The sequence below is a fragment of the Agelaius phoeniceus genome, chromosome 1 (genome assembly GCF_051311805.1).
Source record: "Agelaius phoeniceus isolate bAgePho1 chromosome 1, bAgePho1.hap1, whole genome shotgun sequence".
Taxonomy (NCBI): Eukaryota; Metazoa; Chordata; class Aves; order Passeriformes; family Icteridae; genus Agelaius; species Agelaius phoeniceus.
Genome location: NC_135265.1, coordinates 18,723,121 through 18,749,998, shown reverse-complemented (window position 1 = coordinate 18,749,998; position 26,878 = coordinate 18,723,121). Strand labels below are relative to the sequence as shown.

General features: G+C 40.5%; 1 protein-coding gene across 5 annotated transcripts in view; it reads left to right on the top strand.

Moving 5' to 3' along the window:
* The first annotated feature begins 822 nt into the window (after positions 1–822).
* SPAG6 (sperm associated antigen 6) overlaps positions 823–26,878 on the top strand; it is a 37,135-nt gene continuing 11,079 nt past the window's right edge. For 2 of the 5 annotated variants that reach the window (XM_077174061.1, XM_054649184.2), the window contains exons 1-7: positions 823–952; positions 1,070–1,165; positions 11,815–11,981; positions 15,447–15,630; positions 22,298–22,503; positions 23,361–23,534; positions 25,895–26,047. In XM_077174061.1, coding sequence (XP_077030176.1) covers positions 928–952; positions 1,070–1,165; positions 11,815–11,981; positions 15,447–15,630; positions 22,298–22,503; positions 23,361–23,534; positions 25,895–26,047 — 1,005 coding nt within the window. In that variant the 5' untranslated portion in view covers positions 823–927. Of the gene's footprint in view, positions 953–1,067; positions 1,166–1,513; positions 1,840–10,287; positions 11,982–15,446; positions 15,631–22,297; positions 22,504–23,360; positions 23,535–25,894; positions 26,048–26,878 lie in introns of those variants that run through there. The other 3 variants (XM_077174085.1, XM_077174065.1, XM_077174076.1) reach the window with 3 other exon arrangements.

The following is a 26,878-nucleotide window of genomic DNA, read 5'->3' as shown; positions in this document are numbered from 1 at the left end:
CCTTATTTTTCTTATTTAGTTTTTATTTTCCCTCCGCTCCCAGGGAGTGGAGGGAAGCGGGAGCCAAGCAGGTGGACCCTCTCTCTGCCGGGAGATGATGCGCTGGATTTCGCCAGAGCGGCGAGCCTCTCCCCGTCTGCCGGCCGAGCCTTTGGCAAGTTGCGCAGCAGCGGAGCAGGACAAGGGACGGGCTGCCGGGGGAGCAGCGCGTCCCACCGATACGCACCGGCGGGGCGGCCGCGGCGCCGCTCCCGAATGTCAGCGGGGGCGGACAGGCTCCGGTCCGGCCGTCTGACACCTCCCCGCCAGCCTCCGCCGCGCGGGACTCGGCGACGCGCCGCGGCTGTGGCCCGGACACGTCCCTGCGCGGAGCCCGGCGCCGTCCCGCGGGCGCTGCGCCTTCCCTGCCCGCCCCCATCCTTCCCCAGCGGCCCCGGGAGCGGCACTGCCCGCCGGTGAGAGGGGAGTGCGCACAGTGGCTGTACGGGTTTCCATGTCACGTCGTGCTGATACCGTCCCGCAGATGCTGTGCCGTGTGCTTGTGCTACAGACGTGACACAGCGGCGCTCCCCTCTCCGCGGAGCTGCCGGTCCGCCCGCCCCCGCGAGCCTCTGTAGGTGCCGATCCCCACACCTGAGCCGGCAGCGAGCAAGTGACACACGCGTGCGGGCCGGTGCCGGGCACGGCCAGCCGGGCACAGCCCGCCAGGCACAGCCGCCGCTCCTCCCGTCCCGTCCCGTCCCGCGGGCACGGCCCGAGCGCGGCGCGCGGAGCCCGCGGGGCGGAGCGGGACCGGGCGCGGCGGGCGGGCGCGCCAACGTCACTGCCGAGGCCCCGCCCCCGGCGGCTCCGCTTCCGCCCGGTTGCCGGGGAGACGCGTCCATAGCGCGGAAATCCCCGCGGGCGCGGAGCCCGCCCGGCGCCGCCATGAGCCAGCGGCAGGTCCTGCAAGGTAGGCTGGGCCGGGGGCCGGGGGCCGGGGCCGGGGGCCGGGCCGGGGCCGGGGGAGCGGGGCTGGCGCGGCGCCCGCCCGCCCGCTGACCCGGCACCCCGGCGCTGCCGCCCGCAGTGTTCGAGCAGTACCAGCGCGCCCGGTCGCAGTTCGCGCAGGCAGTGGCCGACCTCGCCGCCCGGTCGCAGAGCATCGACACTCTCCGAAGTGCAGGTACGCGGGAGCCGCTGGGGCCGGGGCGTGCGCGGCCGCGGGGTTTTGCGCGCCCCGGGCGGGGGCACGGGCAGCGCAGGGTGCCGCGGCCTTTCCCCGGTTTTTGTTTTATCTCCCTCCTCCCCCGGTGGCCGCTCAGTTTCCGGAGATTTTTTCCCAGTAGGGTTTGGGCCCCACCCTCGTTGCCGAGTCCCCCTCGTTGCGGTGGGAAAGTAAATTGCGCTGCTCGGCTGCGGGCGGGTGCCTGTGCAGGGGTGGGTGTCTCTGGCTGAGACCTCCAGTTTATTTCAAGGAACGTTTCTCAGTATAACCCTTTTTCAAATTTACTTCCTCCCGGTTCCGATGGAGCTTTATGTAAAGTACAGCGATTGGAATTCCCGATGAAGGCAGCACTAATTTGCCAAGGAAATTCTACTTTTAGAATAAACAAATTTTTATACCGGCTTTAAAGTTGTTCCTAAATTCTTCGATGCTTTCTGCCGGCAGACTGGCTCAGTTTAGGAGGGATTTGATTTTGTTATATTGCTGTCGTGGGATGTCGTGAACCAAATTGAACATTTTTAGAAAGAGGAGCTGCGGGAGCACTTCCACCAGCTGTTGTACTGCTGGCATCTGGCAGATCCACTCCGCTCGGCCAAAGTTCCTGGGCTTAAAAGAGGAAAAAGAAGTGCCTGGTAATTGATTACCTGAATGACAGTTTGAAAATGTGCTATAGAACAGTGGTGGGTTTGCCGTGTGGTGTTCATGAATTGATTATGTTTGGGTGTGTCTCAATTTTGTTTTGATACTTGTTTCCTAGATCTAATAAAGCTATCAGTCTTTTCTCAAATACAATGACATCTAACAAACAAACGAAAAAGAAAACCAATGGTGTAAATATTTACAACTTTCTGTTATTTTATTTACAACTGTTTTTTAGAATTGTTTTATTAAAAATCTATCACCTAAATTCTTGAGGAACCACCTTTTCTTAAGGAAACATTTCCTTTCATTATGGGAGTGCCATGTTAATACCAGGCCTTTTGTATTACCTTGCTGAGGGCTCTTAAATCTTTGTTTTGTTTTCAGTCTTTTGGTGAGTTAATGACACTGCTGTAGCTTATACAAGTGATCTCTGTTTGCCAAGGGGACATCGTGGCTATAGGAATAATTTATGCCTTATTTGTAGGAAGAGGTTCCTCTGAGTCCTCTTGCAGTCCTGGTTTTAGCAGCTCCCAGAGAGACATCCTGTATAGGCAGGCTTCTCGCAGCTCAGCATTGTAAAAATGCAGAAAGTTTCTATTTTAAAAAAGCAATCAAAGTGCCAAGCTAACTTTAATTGCATTGTATTTCCTTTTAAAAATAACTCTTTTAATGTAATCTGGTTGGTAACTTGACCTCAGAACTGATTTCTTGCTTGTGCAGAACAAATAATTGATTGAGAGGCCTGAAACTTTCTTCTGCACACAGCTGGTGTTGGTCTGAAGGTTAAATTTGCAAGGATCAGGCTTTGGAAAGTAATCTGGAAATGTGCATTTGTGTAGATTAGCTTGCTTGGCTGTTTCTGGTCATGAGCTGCTTTTCCACAAGTTTCAGTTTTTCAGACGCTGGACAAGAGGGGAACATCTGCAAATATGCCTGTTACAATTTATTTACATGGCACACAAATATTTTACCATCTTTCCCACCTGTGTCTTTAAAAATACTATGTAGTTATATAATTGCAATGAGAGCCGTTCATCTTGGCCTTTTCTGGATGTGCTAGATCCAAGTTTTAAAATAAAGTTGATCCTTTTATTAAAACAAATATTTTGGGACATTGCTGTCTAGCAGATAACTGGTATGCCTTTTATGATCTCAATCTAGTGAGTGCTGGAGCAATGATTTAAGTAAGATGCCTGTCTATATATGTATCTCTGTATAAATCTGATTTTGAAAGGATTTGGGGCTTGTTTCTTATTCTGGTGAATAAGAATTCTAGCCATCCCTTATGGAGATTGCTGTTTTAAGAAGATGAGAAAAGTCTTTGCCCACTGTTATTTTACATTAGCTATAGGAATCAGGAGCACCTTGCAGGGTTCTTTTGTTGGATCTCAAAAGTTGTCAGGGTTTAGTATCTTTCTGGCAAAAGCAGAAGGCAAGATTACAGTGACTTGAATTTGAATAAAATTATATCCTTAAAGTGTAATGTCAGGTACTCTTGTATTAGTGGCCTCAGTTTATATTCCTGGAATAAGAATGAAAGATGAGTTCTCAAGGAATACAGCATCTGATCCCATTTTAGAAGTCCTTTTGATAAATAGTTAACATCTCATAAGGAAAATAAATACTTGTTTGAGACCTTATTCTTTGTGGAGGTGTGTCTGGACACCATGCTAACATCATGAAAGATAGAAGCGTTGAAAAAGTAATTCTTTACTACCCTCTAAGCCTGCTTCTGTGGTTTTAAACTAGGTGCAAGCACTGGTACTGTTGCACATTTGGAACCTGCAGCCTGGAGGGGAGCAAGCAGCCAGGATCAGAGGCACCAGTTCCTTGAGCTGGCTTGGCTGCTGAGAAACCTTAAGGTGCCATTGCTGTGGAGAGTCCTGTGTATGGCCTGTAAGGAAAACTGCTGGGAAGGTGAAAACAAGGTCAGAGAGGGCCAGCAGGAAGCCCAGCTTTTCTTGGGGCATCTGTCTTCTGAAGCTTCTGTATCTCAACAAGTTCTGGAGCTGCTTTTCCCACTGGGCAGTAATCTCAAAGATGTTGTAACCAGGGAACTGGAACCTGGCCCTGGGCTTCAACACATTTGCATGGCACTGGCCCTTTCCTGGTCAAGAATGTCCTGGGAGTTAGTGCCTGGGAGCTTAACAGCTTTCTGGTGGCAAGAAAGTGCAAGGAATGATCCCAGAGATTCTTTTGTTGGAGCTCATTCCTGTGTGTTTTCCAGCTCTCTGTTTTGCATTGATAAAGTTGTTCCTTATGATGAAATACTGCCATGAATAATTACAGAATTTGTCATTTGAATGTTTAGTTAGTTGATACTTGGGGAGAAAAGTCTGTCCCAAAACTCCTAAACCTTTTCCATGTAGTAAATATACATGTGAAACAATGACAGATATTTTATCAAATCTTGTTTCTTCAGGGCTGCTGACTAATGGGAGAAGCTACTTTGATAGTAACGACTTCAAATATACTTTTTACATATAAATATATTTATTTGGTAGCTACTGCTCATGGAGTTTGGTAATGGAATGCATTATTCAGCTCCACACCTCCTCATCCTTCCAAAATTTAAAATCCAAGAAACAGGCTGTTTTCAGTTAAAATGACAGATGAACTTGAGCTCTTTTTCTTGCACTGAGTTTTAGGCAGCTGCCTGTCTTTTAGAAAACCTACGTGAAAATCTGAAGTGCTTCTAGGATGTGTGGAACAGTGGTAGTCACTGAGGGTCTAAATCTTTAGGTTTTTTCCTTGTAAAGTGCAGCTCTCTGTAAATAAACAACCCCTTTGAAATTGCATTTTGTTTTGATTTTTTTTGGAGGCATTAACAATTCAGGATTAATATATGTATCAGAATAATTACTTATGTGTATTTGTTTTTGATTAATTATTTGATTATTTTTTATTTATCTTGCATTGGAACATGTGGTGATGAGAATGTTGCTTTTAATATGTGAGTTATTTAAGGCTGTCATTGTGATTAAGAAACAGTTTAGTCTTGCTACTTTGACTCTAAAGATATTACAAGATCAGCTCTTTAACCCCTTTCTTGGGGCTAATCACATTCTTAAGTGTGATGACTGCAGAAGTCATGGGGAAAGCTGAGTATGGAACCTGGAAAACCAGAGCTGTGTGTGCAGCAGCCCTGCACACCTGTGTGTGCTGGGGCCCTGCACACCTGGCTTCCCTTTGCATTGTGCTGGGGTATTTTTCTCATCTCAGGCAGAGAATTTCCACTGCTGCTCCTCTGCCTTGCTGGCTTGCTGGACAGTCTGCAGGGTTCCAGGAAAGTTCCAGAATGTCACTGTAAATGGAGATTCTCTCCCAGTGAATCTCTTCCAACTCCATCAGCCCACAGCCCTGAGGCCAGGTCTCCCTTCCATAATGCCTGCTATACCAAGCTGCTTCTCAGCCTTATACTCCAGCCCTGAGCCCTCTCCTCTGCTTTAACCTCTGGGCTTTTTCTCCTGTACCTGTTCCACACAACCCATGCTGGCAGGAGGCTAAAGCCTGGAGGCAGGGCTTACCTGAACAGACTGGGGCTCCACCACCAGCCCTTGGGCATGGCAGACTTTCCCCTGTTTTGTGGTCTGTTTTTCTGTAGGTAAAGGGTGATGTCATCAGTGTTAGTTCTTTCCTGGCTCCAGACCTATTCTGCTGGTGACAGGTTTTAAAAGCTGTATTTCTGAATCTCTGGATTGGTTTTAGGAGCCTTTATTTTTCAGAAAAGCTTTTCAAATTGATTTCCCTCCTCCAATTACATGGAATATTTTTGCCCATGCTTTTCTCAACTTTTCGTTCTGATGTGTGTATTTTAAATGTACCATTTTTCAATGTGACACTTGGCCCTGAGTAATCAGAACCAGACCCTAGGATGGGATTTTAGGATATAGTTCCATATTTTATATAATATTAAAGAATATTATTTGATAGCACTGTGCTTAATAGAAAGCCTGGGAGCACTTGGATCTTGCAAGTGGATATGCATGGACAGACTCCAGTGCCCCCAAGTAGCCAGTTTCAACACTGGAGTTTATCTACCCTCTTTTGTAAAGGATGCAGACAGCTTTGGCTTTGTTTTTGGTTTTGGTTGTTTTGTTTTTTGGTTTTGTGTTTTCTAAAAAAAATTTTTTAGTGTGAGTTAAAAGCTTTACTGAGCTTGAGAAGCAGGAGAGGATTTAATGCAACGTGGCATAAAAGACAAAAGTTTGTCTTTGCAGTTGTAGATCAGGTGCGGAGAGTGGCTCTTCCAAAGACATTGTGCCTGATGAAGGCAAGAAGGAGACTGTTTTAAGGGAAGTACAAGAGAGGTGACATAGAAGGAGAAAATAAATGCAGCTGAAGCTGGAGGATTGACTTTTTCTGTTACTCAATCAAGTGAAAAGCTCAACTGTTCCTCCTCTTCTCAGTCTCCTGGCCTTTCTGGAGATTTGCAAGTAAAATGTCAAAACCAGACTTTTTTAGAAAATTCAGTCTCATCTTAACAAGAGGACAGTAAAAAGAAGCAGTTCCTTGTGACCACCTTGGCTTTGGTGTGTCTGTGCACAATTGCATGGTGGCCACTAACAGCCCTGTAAGTGGTATTTTCAGAAATTTGTCCTCTTGTAACAGGATTAGTTCTGCTTCATTAATGCAGAAACAGGGTCTGGCATCTAAGAAGGAGAAACTTACTGTTCTTGATCCTTCAGGAATCTTCAGTGATACTGTCAAACTGAATCTGCATTGTGTCCCACACCATCTGGTAGCTGCTGTATGAATTACTTGGTCAGCCAGAGTCCCTGTTACCAAAATGCATTGATATTCCCTTTGATCTCTGGAGGATGGTAGCTGTGCTGTGCATGGAGCTGTGGCACTGAGGAGCCCTTCCTTGTGACAAGTCACACTTGAGCAGTATGTACTTGAGACCTGCACACTCTGCTGTCCCTGGAAGAGGCTGTGTCAAGATGAGTGTGAAAATTCTCTCTCACTGCTCTTCTGGGAAATTTGTTTTAAGCAGGGCATTTAAAACTCACTGCTATGGAGTTCCTAGAAAAAGGTCATTGAAGATAGGGTGTTAGGGTGAGGCAGAAATAAATTTCCATTTTATTTCCTTGTTAAGTCAGCTGAATTTGACATAAAGAACTCTGAAAAATCAAGCTGATACGATGAGTGTTGGAATGCTAATGTTAGCTCTGTAGATGCTCTAAATGTAACAGGTAACACACAAAAATAAGATGATGTTATCTTGGTCCAAAGCATAAATTAGAAGGACAGCATCTGCAAGACAAGAGTGTGTACAGAGACAACTGTAGTGTAGAGTGACTTTTTTCCCCCACATTTTAAAACAGAAATTATTTTTTCTTTAAGGAAGGAAGATAAGGTTGGACTAGTCATCTTCAGATGCAGAAATGGAAAGAATTTCCAGTGCAGTGATGATTCTGTTTTGTGACTAGTCAAATCTAGGGGGATTTGATGGGGATGGGAGGAGGGTAGAAGAATTTTGCATGAATTCCAGGTTGTTTTCCCCAAAAAATCAAAATGGCCAAGCAAAGATTGCTATCTCCAGAATAGTGACTGTTTCCTGCAGAAACTTGGAATGAAAAAAATTGGAACCTGCTGCTGGCCAAGTGATTTTTTTTTGTTTGTTTTCCAGATAGGCAGCAGCCAGCACTTGCTTGCTAAAAGAAAGTGCATCAGGCCTGTGTGTAACAGCTCCACTTGAGAAGTGTGTGTTAAGAGTGATTCAGCTTCTAAAGTGTGTCATTCTTTGAAACAAATTTGAGTGGGAAACTGAGGATAGAAAGGGGAATCGTTCCTTGCCCAATGTCAGTCAAGGTTCTGTGATGCAAGAGAGAATATTTGGCAGTAATTCTCTGTTACTCAGTTTCTGAGTGCTAGTGGGAACTCTTCCAAAATAAATCTAGTCCAATAGTCTAAATGCCTTATTTTGTAGTTTACTTTCTGTGTGGTTGCTTTTGAATTAGAGTTAATGAATTTCCTACTGCTGTCACAACAGACTTATTTAGAAGAAGACCAAAGAGTTCTAAAGTTTTCAGCAACAAGACACTGCTACTTCATGATCTGTATGGCCCTGTTCACTTGAGTGAATGGTCAAGATAAAAGGAAGTAGTTGGAAGGTTCTTGCCTATTTTCCTGCTCTAAGTAATGTTAAATACATTTGAATTTAATTAAAAATGCTGATAGGAATCCTGGCTTGGGCCTCTTTGGAGGAGTAGACTTTGCTGTAAACAGGATAGATGAAAGGAAGAGATCAAATAGAGGAGGTCACCAAATCCAGCTGTCTCTGGAACAAAGATCTGGGTTGGGCCAGTGCAGGAAAGCCTCATCCTGTGCCAGGCACATCTGTCCTTTACAGCACAGGGTTCAAAAGCCATACAAGGAAAGGCTGGATGGATTTCTTGGCTTCCTATAGGTGTTTTAGTGGATCTCTATGTTTTTTACTGTAGGATCTCTATCTAGCTGTTTTCACACTCTCAGAATTAATTATTTTTTAAAGTGCTGTAAAGAAAGAAATACTAGGTTTGCTGAAGATACAAAAATGATGACAATGGTGAAAGCTCCTCAAGCAGTTGGTTTTGCAGAGTAATTGGAGGTGATGGAAAGCATCTTGACACAGAGAAAGTGGTTTTAAGAGAAGGTGGAAAGTAGAGGTAAAAGCTTTTAATTATGTTCAATGCACAGGCATGGTCCAGGCCTATGTATACTTCTCAATTCTCAGTTAATTTGATGTGACTGTAAGGCTTGTACAGCACCAGGAATTGTTTTTTCTTTGTCTTCTTCCTCCAAAACTCATTCCATTATAATTATTTGTCCACTGTCTCTTCTTACATTCTAACATGACTTTAGGAAAATACAGTCTCCTTGAGGACCAGCACAGTTGCCATTATTTGTAAACTTGTTTTTTTTTTTTTTAATCTGTGTTGTAACATTTTGTTTCCTTTCTTCAAATAGTAACTCCCATTTCATTCTTCATCTTTTTCCTTATTATAAGTTGTACCAGCTAAAGTAATTTGCAGTAGAACATTTTGTGCTGATGCTTAAATGTCATCACCAAACTTTGCTTGGTTTATACTGTCATGGAATGAAAGGCATTGGTCATGGGAGGCATGCTGCTTGGAAGCATTTTCAAATTGAAGGCTTTTTAGGCTGTTCCAAAAGTGAAAGCTGTATCAGCTAACCTTGAAAATACAAAATATATAAATCTTACATTTGGAATCATGTATGTATGTAAACCTTGTTAAATGTGGTTTTATATTTTGCTGTGCCTAGGTATGTCATAAAGGTCAGAAATGTGTCACGTGGCCTGGACCTAGCTCCTGGGTTAAGTGATTCTAGTATCTTTAAATTCCTAGTATCTTTAAATTTCACTGGATTTGAGATCATCAGAATTGAATTGTCTGGCACATTCTGGTTTATTGTCCCAGCCATCAGTCTCTTGGCTTTTTTAGGGTCAGGATACTGCAGGCTGAAGTGTTCCTTTCCCTCTCCCCCAACCACTTCTGATAGGCTCTTTTATATTAGTAAAATAATTCTTCCCCCTTTTTCTTTTTTTTTTCCTATTTATTAAATAATCTTGTTTTCATGTTATCTCAAGTCAAGAGCTCAAATGTAATATCTGTACAGTAAATGCAAGTGAATTACTTGTATATGTTCCTGCTTCACTGAAATACCTTCAATGTAGATTATAAGAACAGTGTGAGGTCTCTTTAGGAATTTCAGCAGTGTTTGACCATGCAATTGATGTTAGAGGGAAGGACAAAAAAATACCCTCCCACAGAGGGTGTAGATGACTGGCTAGAAGATAGCAGATGATACATGGCATTGGCCCCAACTCATATGTTTGTTTTTACTTCTAATTTGTCCTATTGTCTAATTGTCATATTTAGTGGTTTTTGATATGAAGCACAACTTGCTAATGACACTGTACCTGCCATGCAGAGTTCATGAGAAGATGTCAGTGATGACCACATTCTGAAGTAGTGATTTCTGCAAGTGCTAAATGAATTCACATTGATCTTACAATACTGGAGGATCTATCTTTTGTCATTTGGTACACAGGAGGCCTCTTCTAGTTCCCAGTGGCTTTAACAAAAGGGTGAGCAGACCCCAGCTACATTACAGACCTGTTTCCATAGGTTCATTTTACTTGCTTTTGTTATGTGTCCCCCTGAAACCTGTGTTATTTTGTCTTGTGAACATGCTGGGAGGCTGTACCCCTCATGATAGTGCAGCTTTTGTCAAGAGTATTGACCTTCCTAAATTTTTTTTAGTGGATAGCATGGTCTCCATGGTTAGTTTTTTGTGTCCTTCTTCCAGCCCCTTCAGAGCCATGTATAGATGATTTGGCTATTTTCTACTTGCTGGGAGCAATTTGGTTTTGGTGTAAAATAAAAGTGAGAGTTTTACTGCTTCTCTACTTACTTTTTCCTTCTTTTTAGGGAAAGAAGTATGGTACAGGTGTGACTTGTTATAGCCTGCATGCCTTTGGACTATTCCTTGCCCTGAGGTCCTCAGCTTTTCCTTGTCATGGAGTCCCTGTTGAACACCTGGGTGTTGTTGCTTGCCATTAGGCAGTGATCCCCCAGTGTGGCACTGTCACACCAAAAGGCCTTTGTTCAGTGCTAATAACCATAGGAGCCCTTGAGAAGGCAAGTCTTGCTTTCTTTCACTGTTACTCAACTAGATCTTTATATGTGTAAAAAAACAGTGGAAAGGACTGAGAGAGCTGATATGAAGAGACTTCTGGCTCTGAGTGTTCATTGTTCTGTTGCAACATCTCCATTTTCAGAGACCTCTGCTTTCTGGCTAAGGTCTAAAGCTCCAAAATATTAATTCATGGAGCTGGCTGCTACAGGGACAGCACGTTCTAGGGATCACAATACAAGTAATGTTCCCTTCCCAGACCTTACGAGTCACATTCTTTATATAACCATTTGGATCTCATTTCTATCCCTACTGAAGAGTCCTAGTTTAACAGGAAGAACTTCCACATATGGATTGGTCATCTTTGATCATCCTTGTTCCCTTTCACTGAACTTTTTTCAGTTCTGCTTTAGTGGAGGGTATTAAATGTAGGCTAGTGATGACCTCTGCTTTAGCCTCTACCCTTTCCCTATAATCCTGAGCACTCTGTATACTTCTGCAGGTAAAGTTTCTCCTCTACTACTGAGCAAGAGCTGGGATCTCTCTGGAACTCCCTGTTCTAACTTTGAGATTTTTCTCCTGGTTGGTAGTAATCTGTTTGGAGTCCATCACCGCATCTGTGAGGTTGGAGTTGGGTTCCCTGCATGAGCTCCATTTCACTTGCCATTTTGTTATCCAGTCATTCAGTCTGTAACTTTTTATAGTTTCCCTTGCTGCTACTTTCACATTTTTTATGCATAGCTGATATACTGTGAACTCATCAGTGAAAACACATCATAAATAATAACATGATAAGAAAATCTACAACTCTTCTATCTGGAGTGTAATGTATTATGGATATTGGTCTTCAAATCAGAAATCAGTCATTGCTTACAGCAGATGAAATGTAATTTGGTGTAATTCAGTGTAGAGGTTCTACTGGCATGATGAATGAGGAACATGCCAGTGTCTTCTCACCAGGATCTTCAGATGGAGTTTCCCATGCACACGGTAACAGATGCAGTTTATGTATGTTTGAATGTAACTTCCTTTCTTGTGTAAACTTTAAGGATGTATTTTAAAGATAGTTGAATCCAACTTATTTCTACATGTGCCTTTTTTTTGATTTCAGAATCATTCTGTACCTACGAAAAGTGGGCAGAAACATTGCTATACATCAGCAGTGCTATCCAAGTGCCAACTTCATTTCAGCGGAATACCTGGATTTCCTACCTGCTCTTATTACCTGGAAGAGTAATTTAGTAGGTTTTCATGAGTAAAGGCAAATGTTTAGAAAAACTTCAACTCACCAAATTGGCTTTTGTCTTCCTACTGCAACTCAGGTGTAGTGTGTTTGCTGAGACCTCTTTTGCTGGATGTTGTCCCAAGTATTCGACAGACCACTGCCTTGGCTCTTGGGAGACTTGCTGATTATGATGTGGAGATGGCAGAGGCAGTTGTGAAGGCAGGAATTCTTCCACAGCTCATATGTTCACTGCCTGAGGAGAATGTAAGGCATGATTGTTCTCTTAAGTAATATTTTTAAAAATTATTATACTGGGAAAAGGAAATCTTTCTGTGTCAGCATCTGGTGTTATTCTAATAGGACATTAAATGTATTGAAGTCAGAGCAGCATTCATGTTTGAACCCCTGAGAGATCTCTGTGTACTGTATGCCGAGGTCTGACTTCAAATAAGCTTGACTTTACAATATTGTATTACCGTTTAATGCACTATAGGAAATACATTCATTGCACTGTAACATTTCAAAAATGTTGAATGATGCTTTGTAAAAGGTTCCTCTTCAAAAAGGAGACAGTTGGGAAGCTGTGGTGATAATTGACTAGGTTTTGTCCCTAATACCAGACGCATGTAAAATACATCTAAAACTCCTGAACTTCTGTAATGAAATACTTTGTATCTCCAAACACAGGTCTTTGGAAATCTGTAGTGTGAGAAACAACAAACCTCTGATATGGGAAAAATACAGAAAGGGTTTCATCTTCATATTTGTCAAAACCAAACAAAGTACAGTCACAACTGCAATGCAAATAAATCTGTTGGTCTCTTCCACACCCTTCCTCACATTTTTCCTCAAGCTCTGTGTCTCTTTCAGCTTTGATTTTTTGAATGATGCTAACCTAGATTAACAGAAATACTTTCAAGTAAGGTTCCTAGCAGCTGGAAACTGACAGCTGTAGGGTTAAGTACACTTATATCACAGCCACACTTATGTTGCAGCTTTGATTTATGAAAAGTAGGTTTTCAATGGAAATATAATTTGGAAAACCATATATTTTAATTTTCAATCTTTTGAGGAAAACAAAGATGTAAATGTACTCATTGCATACTTTTTGTGCATATAGAATCATATATACAAGTAAAATTGAAAAGGAAAACACTAAAGAAAAACTTTGATGGCAAGATACTGGTATAATAAGAAAAGAAAGTAAAGATTTTAATTAGACAAGGTTATAAACATTTTGGTTCTTTTATTTCTATTTTTAAGGGAGTATGCGGAACAAAACTCTACCCACTGTTGGTTTGGAAACTACCCCCTGCTACAACTTGAAACCCTCAATAAATTAGCTAAAGTACCCTGAGATAGAGTAATTAGGGGAAGCAACAGCAAGACTTGTGTGAGGTCATGGAAAGCCTGCTATGCCTTGGTGACTGAGGGCAAGAGGAGGAAACTCATCCAGTTCATGCAGAGTTTAGCAAGCAGACAGTTTGTCACTTCCCACAGGCAAAGAAACCTTTTCCATTCCACTCACTTTTAGTGTATCAAAATCTGTATTTAAGGGTGAGATTCTTTGAGCACACTGAATACTGTTTCTACTGATTTATGGGGAACAGTCACAGGGTAACATCCCAGATCAATGTTTTGTCAATTAAACTGAGCAAATTTCAGTTTTACAGCATATTCTGGCTATGCCTGTGAATATGGTTTGTTTCTAAAGAATGTGTTTTGAATAATGAAAACAAAGAAGTGTTTTTCTTTGCCAGGAGCATAATTACTTAACAGAAACAACATACCCATATTTGTACAGACTTATGTAAACAAATATGGCTCCACTGAGTTCAGCAAAGCTTACAGTAACTTACATTATCTGGGGATTGGACCATTTGTCTGTACTGTTTCCCTTAACTTCTGTTCCCCCTAAATGAGGTTTAATGCTTTGCCTGTAAATTTTGTTTAATGTACCTGCTTGTAGACCTTAACCTAGAAAACTGGATTTTTGGCATCAAGGAATTATATCAGTACTGGTAAACTAAGGAAGGTAAGGGCATGTGTTGGAGCACTGAAAGATGACTGTGCTTGTTAATCAGTAGCTCATTAATCATGCTCTCTGATGTGGTTTTAGCCAATGCCAGACATCAAACTACTCAACAATGCTTGGGCATGGTTTAAGGGATAGCACAAGGCAGGAACAGCTTCCAGAAGCATAGATGAGGCCATTGTGCTTTGAGGAAAGAGGAGTTTAGGTGCACAGATGTGTTATGCTGTGTCACCTTCTTCTAGGGCCAGGGAGTGGGCCTGGGTGTGTTTTATTTCCTGGGGGGTCATTGCAGATACTGTTCTGTTATCATATCTTAGTGCTTTAGATCAGGCTTTTGAAGGTGTTTGGGTACCTCACAGGATGCACAAAAGCACTCACGTGGTTCTTTGTTTTTCTGGACTTGATCCAGAAGGGATGTGGGCTTTGCATTGTTTAAATTTTGGCTGCCTTGACTGAGGACTAGCACTGTAAAGTGCCCAGACTGCCTGTGCAGAGCAGGGGAGAGCCAAGCATCTTGGGACGAGATCAAAAGCAGCTGGCACACGGAGAGAGAGCCCTCTAGAGCTTGTCCATAGGGATCATCTGTCAGTGCCCAGGCTGGAGGGCATACTCCAGGCACTCAGACATGGCAGCAGGTTACTTGTGTCCCCATGAATCTTGCCCTTCACAAGGGAGGGGAACAACCTGTCGTTCTGACAACATGGTTTTCTCTGGCCAGAGTGCTTTAACTGGGCTCTGGATTTTGAAAATATAATGCAGTACAGGAAGTTTCATCTTCCATATCCTAGTGGTGGGTATAAAACTGCAGGAGGAGACTGAAATGTGACTTTTTGAGGGAAGACTTAACTGTGCTTTTGGAAGAAATCACTGCTGCAGTTTACATGGGATCCACATGCTGTGTGCAGTGTCATGCATTACATATACATACTGAAACCATTATTGGGCCAGCACCAAGGGAGATGGGCAGAGTTGAGACAAGAGCTTAGGCTTCGTGTGCCCTTATGGCAAAAGGGCCAGGTGCTTAGTCCTGTTCAAAGGGAGCTTTTTCTGGACACAGGCAGGAGTAAAATTGCAGTCTGCTTGATCAAAATTGGGGGTTATTCAGTATTGGGTGTTGGTGGGATGGGTTTTCAGTCTCCTAGCTGTGGGGTTTAGGCAGTATTTAGGCATTTCAGGATTCAGATTTTAAACTCTTTTATTGGATCTAATTCTCTCTGTCTCAGTTCCTGTTTGCAAATGTAACTAGTGTTTTCTCATAGAGATGTTGTGAGGGTATCTAATTTAGAAAGTAGAAAACCTTGCAAGTGTTATAGATGGGTAGAATTATTTTAGGAGCTTGCCCTGCATAACCTGTGTAATCTGGTTAAATATGTTAAGAGTTATTGTTTTTGTAGCTCTTGTTGTTCACTACTCACTTAAACAAACAGACTTACCTAGACTACTCTCTTTTCCCCATATCCTCTTAGCTCTCATTTTTTTCTGTTCGTTTATGCACCTGCTGCAGATTTTATATCATGAGCTGTCCCAAAGAACTGTAGGTTCATTGTTTGTGTGCTGTCCAGTGGTCCTGATTTGGGTCTATATGAGATATTGCTGCTACTAAAAAAGTCTAATGTAGGCATGTCTGTACTATATTATGCTTTGAACTTCTTAAGGTTAGTGAAAGTTTGTTTGTTTGTTTCTGATTTGTCTAGCGTTACTACAAGAAAGCAGCTGCATTTGTGCTAAGAGCAATTGCTAAACATTCTCCACAACTAGCTCAGGCAGTAGTTCAGTCTGGAGCACTGGAAATGCTGGTGATTTGCTTGGAAGATTTTGACCCTGGAGTCAAAGAAGGTGCATCCTGGGGACTTGGATACATTGCCCGACACAATCCAGGTAACAAGTTTCATGCGTGTTATCTTTTAGTTTAATGTCATGTGATAACAATAATAAATTGTGTTATTTTGGTAAGTATAAAAATATACTTTTTCTTCTCTACAGTTAGAAAATTGTAAATTTGGGGTGAAACCCCAGTGTAACTGTACCATTCCAAGAATGCTGTACCTTTTTGTGGGAAACTGGCATACCTGACATCAGCAGTGTCCAGTTATGAGAGGTGCTTTAAGAGAAAATGTTTTTGGCCCTTGGTCAGAAAAGGACACTCTGCTTTATTCCTCTTCATGAACAGATTTCTGAATCTTTATATATTGTGTAGGTGTTACTGCAGAACCAGGTTTCTTTTGCTTGGCATTAGTTCTTCTTTGATACCCATAGTTGAATGGAGAAGCCTAGGGAGAAGCAAGTTTCATTCATTCATTCCAGTAGTGTTTGCAGGATAAATAGGCCAAATTTATTGCACTATGTTATCATTAGCCAGTGGACCACACTACTCTCTGGGAGTCAGGAATAGATCCTAGGAATCCAATATTGAGCAGTTCCCTGCTGTCTCACAGGCAGTTGTATAACTCACTGGTGGTGTCATGTTCCTATTTAAACACTGATCCACGTGGTTGATAGTTCTTCCACCAGCTATTTATATAGTTCAAGTAAAAGTTTAGACTGTGAATGAAAGAACTGAGGGAAGAAACTGCTAGCTGGAAGGGGTGGGAGAAACAGTTAGTGTTTGTATTGTTCAAAGTTAAACTAATCATAGGATCATAACATTAACTCATAGTTTTATATTTGGTTTTGGCTCTAAAACGTACATAGACTGATTTTGCAAGTGTTTTTCTTTGTTTTTTAATCAATACAGAATGTTGGCCTGCAGAAGGCACGGGGGATTCCCCCTTCCCACTCAGCAGGTTAGCTTACTGGGACAGTCTCCAAAGTTGTTAGCACCTTTCTAACAGACTGCATTTTCTGGGGAACAAATTAATTCTTGGGACACCTCTCTGGTAATGGTCTTTTATCATTTGGTCATCAGGATTGAATTCCACACTTGATGGAAAATAATTGTTCTTCCATCTGAAAGATATTTATTGAAATATCAAAAACGTTCATTTGTATAAATGTGTGTAGAATGTGTGTGTCTGCATTACTCTTAACATAAACATTTCTGCAGTTTTGTTATGTCACTAAATCAATATTGACTCACTTCAATTGCCCTTCATGCTATTCACTGCATGAATGCTGATGGAGCTTTAGGGTGATCCAGTTCACTCTGTGACAGCATTGTCTGCAAAGATGTAGGTGATGTGGGGGTGTTGAAGACAAAAAAATTCCTTGTACAAATTTTTATTCCATGGTTATGAATAATTTATTTGCTGATGGTGAATGGGTGCATACCTTATGTCAATTTACAATGACAATAAGAACAGCATCCTCAGAAATTAGGTTGAAATTGTGAGTGCTACCAAGCTGCAAGCATCAGGACATAGACAGATCACGAGATGTAATTAGTAAAAAAACCCTGAATGCCAACAAAAGCCCACCAAAACACCCCTGAAAAAATTGCCCAGCTACAGCCAATTTAGGGGATTTGACTGCCTCTATAACAGTCACAGTTTGTCTCTAAAATGATTATGGAAAGTAGAGGAGTTATACTGAGAAAAGATCACTTTGTGCATTGTATGTTTCTTGCACTGCTACAAGCATGCCTTTGCAACATGATATTACTGGAAATGGTATCCAGAGATAGAAAAATGGGATACAGACTCTCTCTTATCAATAGCTGGTGTTTACTGTTCAAGAAGCTCTGGATTAGACTGACATGTTCCTGTTGACAAAATCTGGTGGTTATGATTTTCTGTCATTGACTGTCTGTGGACACATAATGCAGTTTTAACTTTAAAAATAGACCTGGGTGTAAAATGGTTCCCCCCACTCACAGAAGGTTTTTCAGTTTCAAAAATTGTTGCAGTTTTGAACTGGGACAATATTGAGACAAGACTTTTTCTCTCTCCTGAAAAGATTGGGGGGTAGGGAGATTTGTTTGCCCCAGTAAGAAAAGTTCAATAATTGGGGCATGTCTCTGGGATTAAAGTCCTGATCTGTTTTAGGCAGGATGGAACCTCTGTCTTCGTGAGTGCAGTCAAAGCCTCCTGGCATTCAGTGATAACTGTTTGCAATGGTGAGGGTCTCTCTGCTTTTAATCAGAAGTTGCACCTATGACCCAGTAAAGCTTTTAAGAACTGCAGTGTATGTTCCCATGAAAAGACTTCCATCCTGAGAAACTGATGCTTCCCCCCCACAATGAAAATACTCTCTGCTTAGCAAGTTCTATACTGACTTCATATAAAAATCTCTTAAAATGCAGTTCTTCTGGGAACAGATGTCTCCAGAAGGCCTGTGAGATTTTAGGTAAAGACAAATGTCTCATGAGGTTTCAAGATGTTAAAATCTTGCCAGGTCAGATTCCAAAATTTAGAAACTGCTCGTGCAGTTCTGCTCTTTCTTTCCCTTTCAGCTGAATTTCAGATACTGATCTTACTCCAAAGTATACATATCAATGTACTGTGATTTTGCCATTCATTATTTTTACTGATTGGGTTTAAAAAGAAGTATAAAATGTTTCAAATACCATAGATACCATCAGGTCCATGAAAAATATTTAGTAACATTTTACTTACACCATATTCAGTTAAAATGCAAAATTGTTTTCTTTGAAGAATGCAAATAATTTGGCTTTCCATTTTCTTTGTCTGCATTAAAGGTGTAATTTATTCATTGTCTCATGCTTCAGTATATTGTAAATTGGTAGGAAAACAAAAATAAACAACAGTGTTGATACTGAAGCTTATTGCTAAGAGCAGGATTTTGCTCATTTTCTGTCATCCAGTGGACCATAGCTCAGCTTAGAAGGGACCTTGATAGATCTCTAGTCCAGTTTCCTGCTCAAAGCAGCATCAGCCACAAGAACCAGTTCCTCAGCTCTTCAGTGATTTGAGTCTCACTTCCCATCCTCCTGGTGAAAGGTTTTCCCCCTGGTTCCAGTGGAATCTTTGGCACTGTGGTTGTAGGGGCCTGCAGAAACCTCTGATTTTGAAGTGCAGCCTTTGGGCTGCTTGTGGGAATTAGAGTCTTTCTGTGTGGCCATAACATGATCACACAGTCCTCAGAAAAATACAGTATTGGTGGTTGTTTTGGTCAAAACCTGTTGTTTCCTGTGGATGCACCTGCTACCACAGCAAGGTCTGTTTGAGATCCCTGGTCTGAACTGAAACTTGCATTTCCTTCCAACCAGGGGTGTTGCTGCTGCTCTGCTATGGGGATATAATATTGTATATTGTCAATATAATATTGGGCTGATTTTCTTTCTCTGGGGAAAACCTGGACATTTACTTTCTCACCTTCATCTTTTTATCCTCATCTGTTTTTATAATCCATGCTATTATTGCCAGTGTGATAATATTAGTAGAGTTTTTCTTTTAGCACCTTGAACTAGTTCAGAATAATCCAGTAAGCCTTCCCATTGTTTTCAGTGGGTATGTAGGTAGGATCTTGGTTCCACTTTGTTGATTTTCCCCTCTTCCTGATCACATAAACTCATGACAAGTCTTCAACCTACTTTGAATTAATTTCTTCATCCCTGATGAGTACTTTTGTATTGAGACAAACCAGCACAACTCTACTACAAACTTATAGTTGTACTAGAACTGGTGGCATCTCAGACTCCTAAATTTGTCTTTATTAGTCTTTCTTCTACATCCATTTGAATTCTGTCTGAAGTGTCTCCACTTGCTAAAATCTTCCTTATGTAGATCTGGATGAAAGTGATGAATTTTTGGGCAGTTTTGAGCCATAGTTCTCTTGTGTCTGAACAAACAGAGTTCAATTTCCTACTTTCACTCACATAGGGAGAAGTTCAACTTTATCATCATGTAGCTGGAGAAGTTCCTTGAGCTGTACCCCAATGTGAGTTCCAAGCCTGTGGTTTTCATAACCTTCTGTGGAATTAAATGAGGTTCATACATTAGCTTTTCTCTGCTGTCTTTTCTTTTGTCTTTTCTTTGCCCTTATAATACAGCCTTGATGTAGTATTTGGAAGAGTATTTTTGTAATTTGTTTTAGTTATTTTAATTTTTTCAGAGTGAATATTTGGTTTAAAAAATTTCTTATTGTCGAGTTTGTTTTCCCCTCTAACTCCTTCTCAGTCTAAATTTTTTCCCACCTCTGTCTGTGTTTCTAAATTGATGGCAAAGTTTCATCAATCCTTTGGTGTATAATCTGCATTAAAAATGTTCTACAAGTAGGAAGATTAATTGAGCCTTTTCTTGAGGGGAAAAAAAAGAATTACAATTTATAATAGCATCATTAATACCTAGAATTGTAATTTTGGGCTGAATTTGTGGGGAAACAAGATGGGAAGTACTGTATTTCCTTTCTTCCCTGCCTCAGCTTTTCTGTTTTTCTGACAGTCCATTTACGACTTGTCTGTCTTGACACATGGTCCAGCTCTCCATGTGGTAAGTTATTAGCCATGAACCTTATAAACACCATTGGAAGAAAAACCATTTAATTACCCATGACCAACAGTAACCATCAGTATTTAAATGATATCAGACTTCTAGCAGCAAGAGCTCATCTAAATTGAATCAGATTTAGTTTGCTCTTTTGAAATAACTTAGGGTTACTTTTGCATGCCTGAGTGTAGCTGTGACCTGAAAGTATTGCTCTTTCTCTCCCTGCTTGAACTTCATGATTTTAGCTCCTAAGACATCAAAGAAGCCCATTCTTCTAGCACCATGTCCCTCTTGACATCAGATTCTTGATTTTAGCATTTCCCAGCAGACACTGGGCAGTGGAGCTCTGGTTGGTCTGAAGTTCTGAGGCACAGTTGGAGGGGTTACTCTGGACTGTGGGTCAGTAGATTACCATGAATTCCACTTGGTCGGTGTACAGCAGCAAAACACCATCTGAAGAAACTGGGCATGGCTTTTTCCACCAAAAGCTGACTGTAACTTATTCCACTTATATTGATTAGCTCCTTTTCAGGTTTGTTTTGACATACATTTCAGGTGTACTTCACTTCAGATTTTTAAAATACAGCATCTGAGTTTGTTGAAATCTTATGATTTGTGTATTTTGAGGATGCATGCACTACATTTTCAGTCAAATATTTATTTGAAAAATGAACTTTGTAAAGTTAATTTTACAGATTTACAGAATGTTCTGAATTGGAAGGGACCCACAAGGATCATCAAGCCTTAAGTAGATGGCCTGTACAGGGGCTGAACCCACTACTTTGCCATTATTAGCACTATGCTCTAGCCAACTGAGCTAATTTCAGGGTATTGTATTAGTTTAAAAATTATTGCATTATTTATTTTTTGATGTAATATTTATATTTTTTTTAAAATATTGTATCATAAAATAACATACCGTGTAAATATTTGACTTATCACATGTATTACAGTGTGTGGCTATAACTCACTAATTGAAAACAAATCTGGTCTGGAACATTATTTGGATATTAACAATGTAATGATGACATGACGTACAGATTTCATGAAAAACTATATTAGTCTATGTATATTTAATGAAGTATGCTGTATTTTTCTTAGTATGAAAATCTCTTTATGGATGGACTATAAATCAAAAGCTAAGTTAGAGTCTTGAAATACAACAGCCATATGTTGCCATGGTACTGTAAGTCAAGATAAATGTTAAAGATAATAATGGATATGCATAATAAGGTGTAGCAAAACTGAACGAAGAACCTAATAGATTATTGAATCCCCTATGGTTTTTACCACTTTTTCAACACTATTTTAAAATAGCACAGCTTGGTTATAATATAAATTTTGCTTCTGATACCCAGTAATTCTCATTTTAGGACTGTGATTAATGCTGCATACACAGAGAGAGCTAATGAATTTCTAATAGTGTAATTTTTGTCCATGTCAGCTAATCACATGCTCAGATTTTTTTTTTTTGTTTAAGGTGCAGTTAGTTAAGGATATTGTGCTAATCTCAGACACACAATATCACTGATGATATTTCTCATTTGTCTAATTGTGTATGATAACATTTTCTTGTCATTAAAGTATAAATTCTGTCTCATCCCACGTACGGTAGCAAAGACTAGTTTTGATCACCAAGTTCCATTTTTGCAATCTTTTATGTAAGATAAATCTTTTATGTATTTTTTTTGTATTTTTGTTTTTGGCATTTGATCTATGCTAATATCTGCTTATCATTTAAAGAGGGTAAAATGCTCTCTAATTAGCCGGTTGATAAAATTTTGGTACTTTGGCTTTCTGTGTTGTTGTTAGCCATGCATAAAATGCTTTCCTATTGATCAGTGCAGAATAGCCAGGGTTTAAACAGCTGACATCTGCTTACTTTAAAAAAAGAAAAAGAAAACAGAATAACAAACCATTTCAGCCTAATCTACCTCAAATGTGTGCATGTAAATGGGGGTCCATCTATTGACCTGCATTCTTTTCAGTTGTGGATTGGTCCACACGGTTTATGAAACCAGGAGGGCTGATTTGAAATGCAGATGTCGAGACAGTGAACTACACCCTCCCCTTTTTCCTTTGCTGTATCTGTCAGGGTGAAAAATGGCTTGCACAAGGGTCAGTCACCCATACTCACTTAATTACTTTCCTTGGACCTACAGAACTGTCACAAGCTGTGGTGGATGCAGGCGCTGTTCCTCTTTTAGTGCTCTGTATCCAGGAGCCAGAAATTGCTTTGAAAAGGATTGCTGCTTCAACTCTCAGTGATATTTCAAAGCATTCTCCAGAGTTAGCACAGACAGTAGTGGATGCAGGAGCTATCGCTCACTTAGCTCAGATGATCCCGAACCCTGATGCTAAACTGAAGGTACATTTAATTTTTTTTAAATCTCCATTATACCAGTCATTACTTGAGATTGAATCAAAGACATGGATGTGCATATTTATTTAGAAGCTCTTGGTTTGGGTGTTAACAAAATGTAGCTATGTAGTTAGTGATAAAGAGTTCTGCACATATTTACAAATTTAGCTACTGGATATAAACTGCAGCTCTGTAAGGAACAGCTAAACTAATCTTTAAAGTGAGAAGTATGGGGTTTTTTTAGAAATATACAGTTTATGAAGAATGCAACAGATACTTTTAATAGGTAAGATTTGCACATTTCAGTTACAAAAAAGGTTTTGCATACGAAAGATTATACGATAAGCCAGTTAATAGTGAACTTACTGTATTTTAGAATGTGCTATCTGATGTGAATAGCTGATGTCAAAGGTTTAATTTCTAGTGTTTAATTGACAAAAAAAATTGTTTCTTATTATAAATTTTCTGTCTTACTCTACCAAACAGAAGACAACATAAAAATGCCACAAAGATTTCTTAATATAAGATCTGACAGATCCAATTTATGTAAATAGAAATACTTTCTATAGATTTTAGTAAATTTTAAATTACACTTTTAAATGGTGTGTATATATAATTTTTTTTTTTAATACATACAAGTTTGAATGGGATAAAACAAAAGAGAAACTTTTATTCAGGAACCAGCGAATGTTCTGTGCCATTATATTTGTGCATGAATTGACTCAGTGAATTGTAAAATAGCTGTAATTGTTTTCCCTATCCTGCTTTGTTTTCCTTGATGCAATAGATTTTTGTGTGCAGGGGGAGTGTGTGTTGTGGGATGTTTGTATACTATTGATTTTATAACAATTTTTATTTACTAGCGTCAGGTGCTGTCAGCTCTAAGCCAAATAGCAAAGCATTCAGTGGATCTTGCAGAGTTGGTGGTTGAAGCAGAAATTTTCCCAGTTGTGCTCACATGCCTGAAGGACTCAGATGAATATGTCAAGAAAAATGGTGCAACTTTAATTAGAGAGATAGCAAAGCATACGCCTGAGGTAAAACCTTGAAAATGCAAATACAAGGTCATATCATTAGATTTTACACTTTAAATAAAATACAGGATTATTCTGTCATTTGCTTTTCGAAAGGGAGGGCAAATGGCTGTTTGGCATGTTCATTGGAAAATATGGAAATGCTGATATTATGAGATGTGTATTGAATATGAATTGGGTTAGGAAACTGGGAATCATAAAATGTATACCTAGCTACTTCATTCTATGAGATATCAGCACAGAGAGGGAGTTCTTGGCTGACAGTACTGTCAGTCCTAGATATTAAAAATATTATGAGAAAAGCCTCACAGAAGTCATGATACCAGCTAATAAATTGCAAGATCATCCTTTAACAATAATAGATGGTGTGTGTCTTTTTAAAAATCTTCAGGGGTGCTGGGATCACATTTTAATTATTTTTCCAATGACAGCAAAGGTCAAAAATTCTCTTATTTATTATTAACCTGATGGTAACTTGAGTTTGTAATTTGAGTTTGAGCATTTACAGTGTTTTTACCCATAGGAAGGTAGGGATGTTTGGCAAAGTCAATACAAAATAAATAGGAAAACCATATAATTATAACTATGGTAATCTGCCAGACCACAGAGATAATTAAAAGGCACTAAATATGACTTTGGAATGAAATATAAGCCATGTACTTGTGGAACACACTAATGCTGAGCATAGTAATTTCACAATCATGATGCTAACTCAACAACTGAGAAGTGTTTAAACATGAATGTTGTGCAGTTTCTTCAGCCTGCCAGTCTTTAAGCTGGTGATAAAAGTTTACAGTCTTGGCACATTTCCTGCTTTCTCTCTGTACCTCATGGGCAATGCAACTCACTTCCTCAAAAAAGTAAAGAAATTATCAAAAGGGGGCTCTAGAGTCAGAAGCCAGAGACCAAACTCAGGATTGCAGGTGAAGCCAGAAGAGCTTTTGGCACCAGATCCTCCACACAAGAGGACCTGGCCATGCTAGCAGCTCTCCAGAGGAGCACTGGGAGGCATCTTGGTGACTCCCAATGGGAAGTCACAGTCCCTGTCTGACTTAGAGTGACAGAGATGACTGTCCAGCTCTGGGAACTCTGTTCAAGCAATGCATGTGGCAATGGAGACAGGCTGGTAGATGGTGTTTCTAGAGGACTTGGCTGTGTCATTTCAGACTCATGGCTTTTAGATCTCGACTCTCTAGCTGCAGATGCAGTAAAATTCATGTGAAGGTCAGCAGCAGAGGGACTTGGAGTGAGGACTGAGGAACATGGCAGGAGCTCTGCACATCCAGGTGCACATGGCTGTGTCCAGATGTGGGACTTGGTTGCTACTGGCTGTAATTCACAATCACGAGAGCAGATTTTCCTAAGTACTAACTGAAAGTTTAATCTGGCTGTTTAATGAACAAAACAATCCCCTTTTAAAGGCTCTAAGATAAAGGTAGATTTCGTATTTATAGAAATCAACTGGATTGGGAATTCATGTGCCTCAGTTTTGTTCATTTAATTTTGACTTTTAAGAACACATTCCTTTTGCTCTGGAATCTGTAGGGATTATGCTAAAATGGGATATACCTAAAAACATGGAAGAAAATAATACTAATAAGAATAAGAAATAATTTTGATTTCTATGCATTATTGATATCATACATATTCTACTGCTGTCCCTTAAGTGGTGTGACAAGTTTGCTTTTGGTAGAAACCCACGTTGCATTGCTTGATTATTATTTATAAGCAGGGCTATGTCATTTGGCATTCTGGGGCAGACTCCATTACCCATCAAGTGTGCTCCCTGGACACTTCCCTCAGAGCATGCTAACATGGCAGAATGGTGCAGCCCAAGTCAGTTTTGCACATCCAGAACAGTTGTCCTTGGCTTCAGTCCTCGGCATGAGGATCCACAAAGGATTTTATGCCACAGAGGTAATTTCAATTGCAGCTAAGAGAAGGAATTGGGCCTTTGCCTCTGTCCCTGCACAGAACAGAGGATGTTAGTTTGGGAATGAGGGGCCACTAGGATGAAACAGTATCTGGCTCATTAGGTGCATCTTCAAGATCAGTCCTGTGATAGGTTGTCATCTGCACATTTCTCTGGTGTGTGATGATGGAGTTGAGAATATGTCATTCCATGCTATACAGCATCAAGGAGTCAGAACCCTGATTTCCTTGCAGTAAAGTCAATCAAAAACACAGCAGCAAATCAGCCTCGTTCCTGAAAACTTGATGCTGCACTTAGTTCCCAACAGCCTGTGTGATACATCGCTTTTATTTCATAAAACAAGAGCAATACATTAAAAGACTTCTCTGATGTGCTTCTTTATGCCTGTTGATACTCCAGAGTATCTAATCTCTTCTGTTTATCTTTTCAGCTTTCCCAGCTTATAGTAAATTCAGGTGGAGTTGCTGCTGTGATTGATTGTATTGGCAGCTGCAGAGGGACTGTCAGACTGCCTGGCATCATGACACTTGGCTATGTGGCGGCTCACTCGGAGAACCTGTCAATGGCAGTGATTGTCTCCAAGGTTAGCTATCACTTTGTTGTCTTCCTGTAGTTCTTCAGCAGTATTCTTTGGTACAGGTACAAATTAACATAGGCAGAGAATGTATTTTGTGACAGGATTATATACTTGCTCTCCATGAATGCATTTTCTCCTACTATTGCTGCTTTCTATGACTGAAATTCTGTGTCAACCTGATAAAAGGGTGTCTTTATGGTGTTGAACCTTTTACAGAACATTGTGGATTAGTTGGTATTACAGTGTGTGATTTTTCTGTGTTGCAATTGCATGGGTGCAGAAAATAAGTGACCGAATTTCTGGAGTCTGCTTCCTCTTAAAATGTGTATTTGTGGCTGCATTGAAAGCTCCTTTAGAACACCTGTGTTTAAAGGTGTGTTCTTCATTGTACAAGCAAGGCTCTGCTAGTGCTGCTGGAGTATCTTGCAGCAGCCATCTTCAGACTTGAAAAGACCTCAGTTTCTTATGTAATGTGATTTGATTCAGTTCTGCAAGTGACATTTCAAATGAGTAAAGTAATATGTTTTCAGGTTTAAATAAATTCTACTGGACAATGATATAGAAGAGGGAGAATTTGCAATGTTTGTAATAGGTGAAATTAGTGCCTGGCCTAGTAGTCTGTGAATAATGCTAACTAATGACAGAAGGAATGAAACAATTTCACGAACATTTTTGACCCATTTTCACACTGTCAGTCATTCAAAGTGTATGTGTGAGTGGAGCAACAAAACAATATAAATAAAGGAACTGAAATATCTTCTAGTAGAAATACAAGTTGAAAAATGGAAGTTGCTACAGCATAACATAGTATGCAGGGAAAGTAGGAGTGATCAAAAA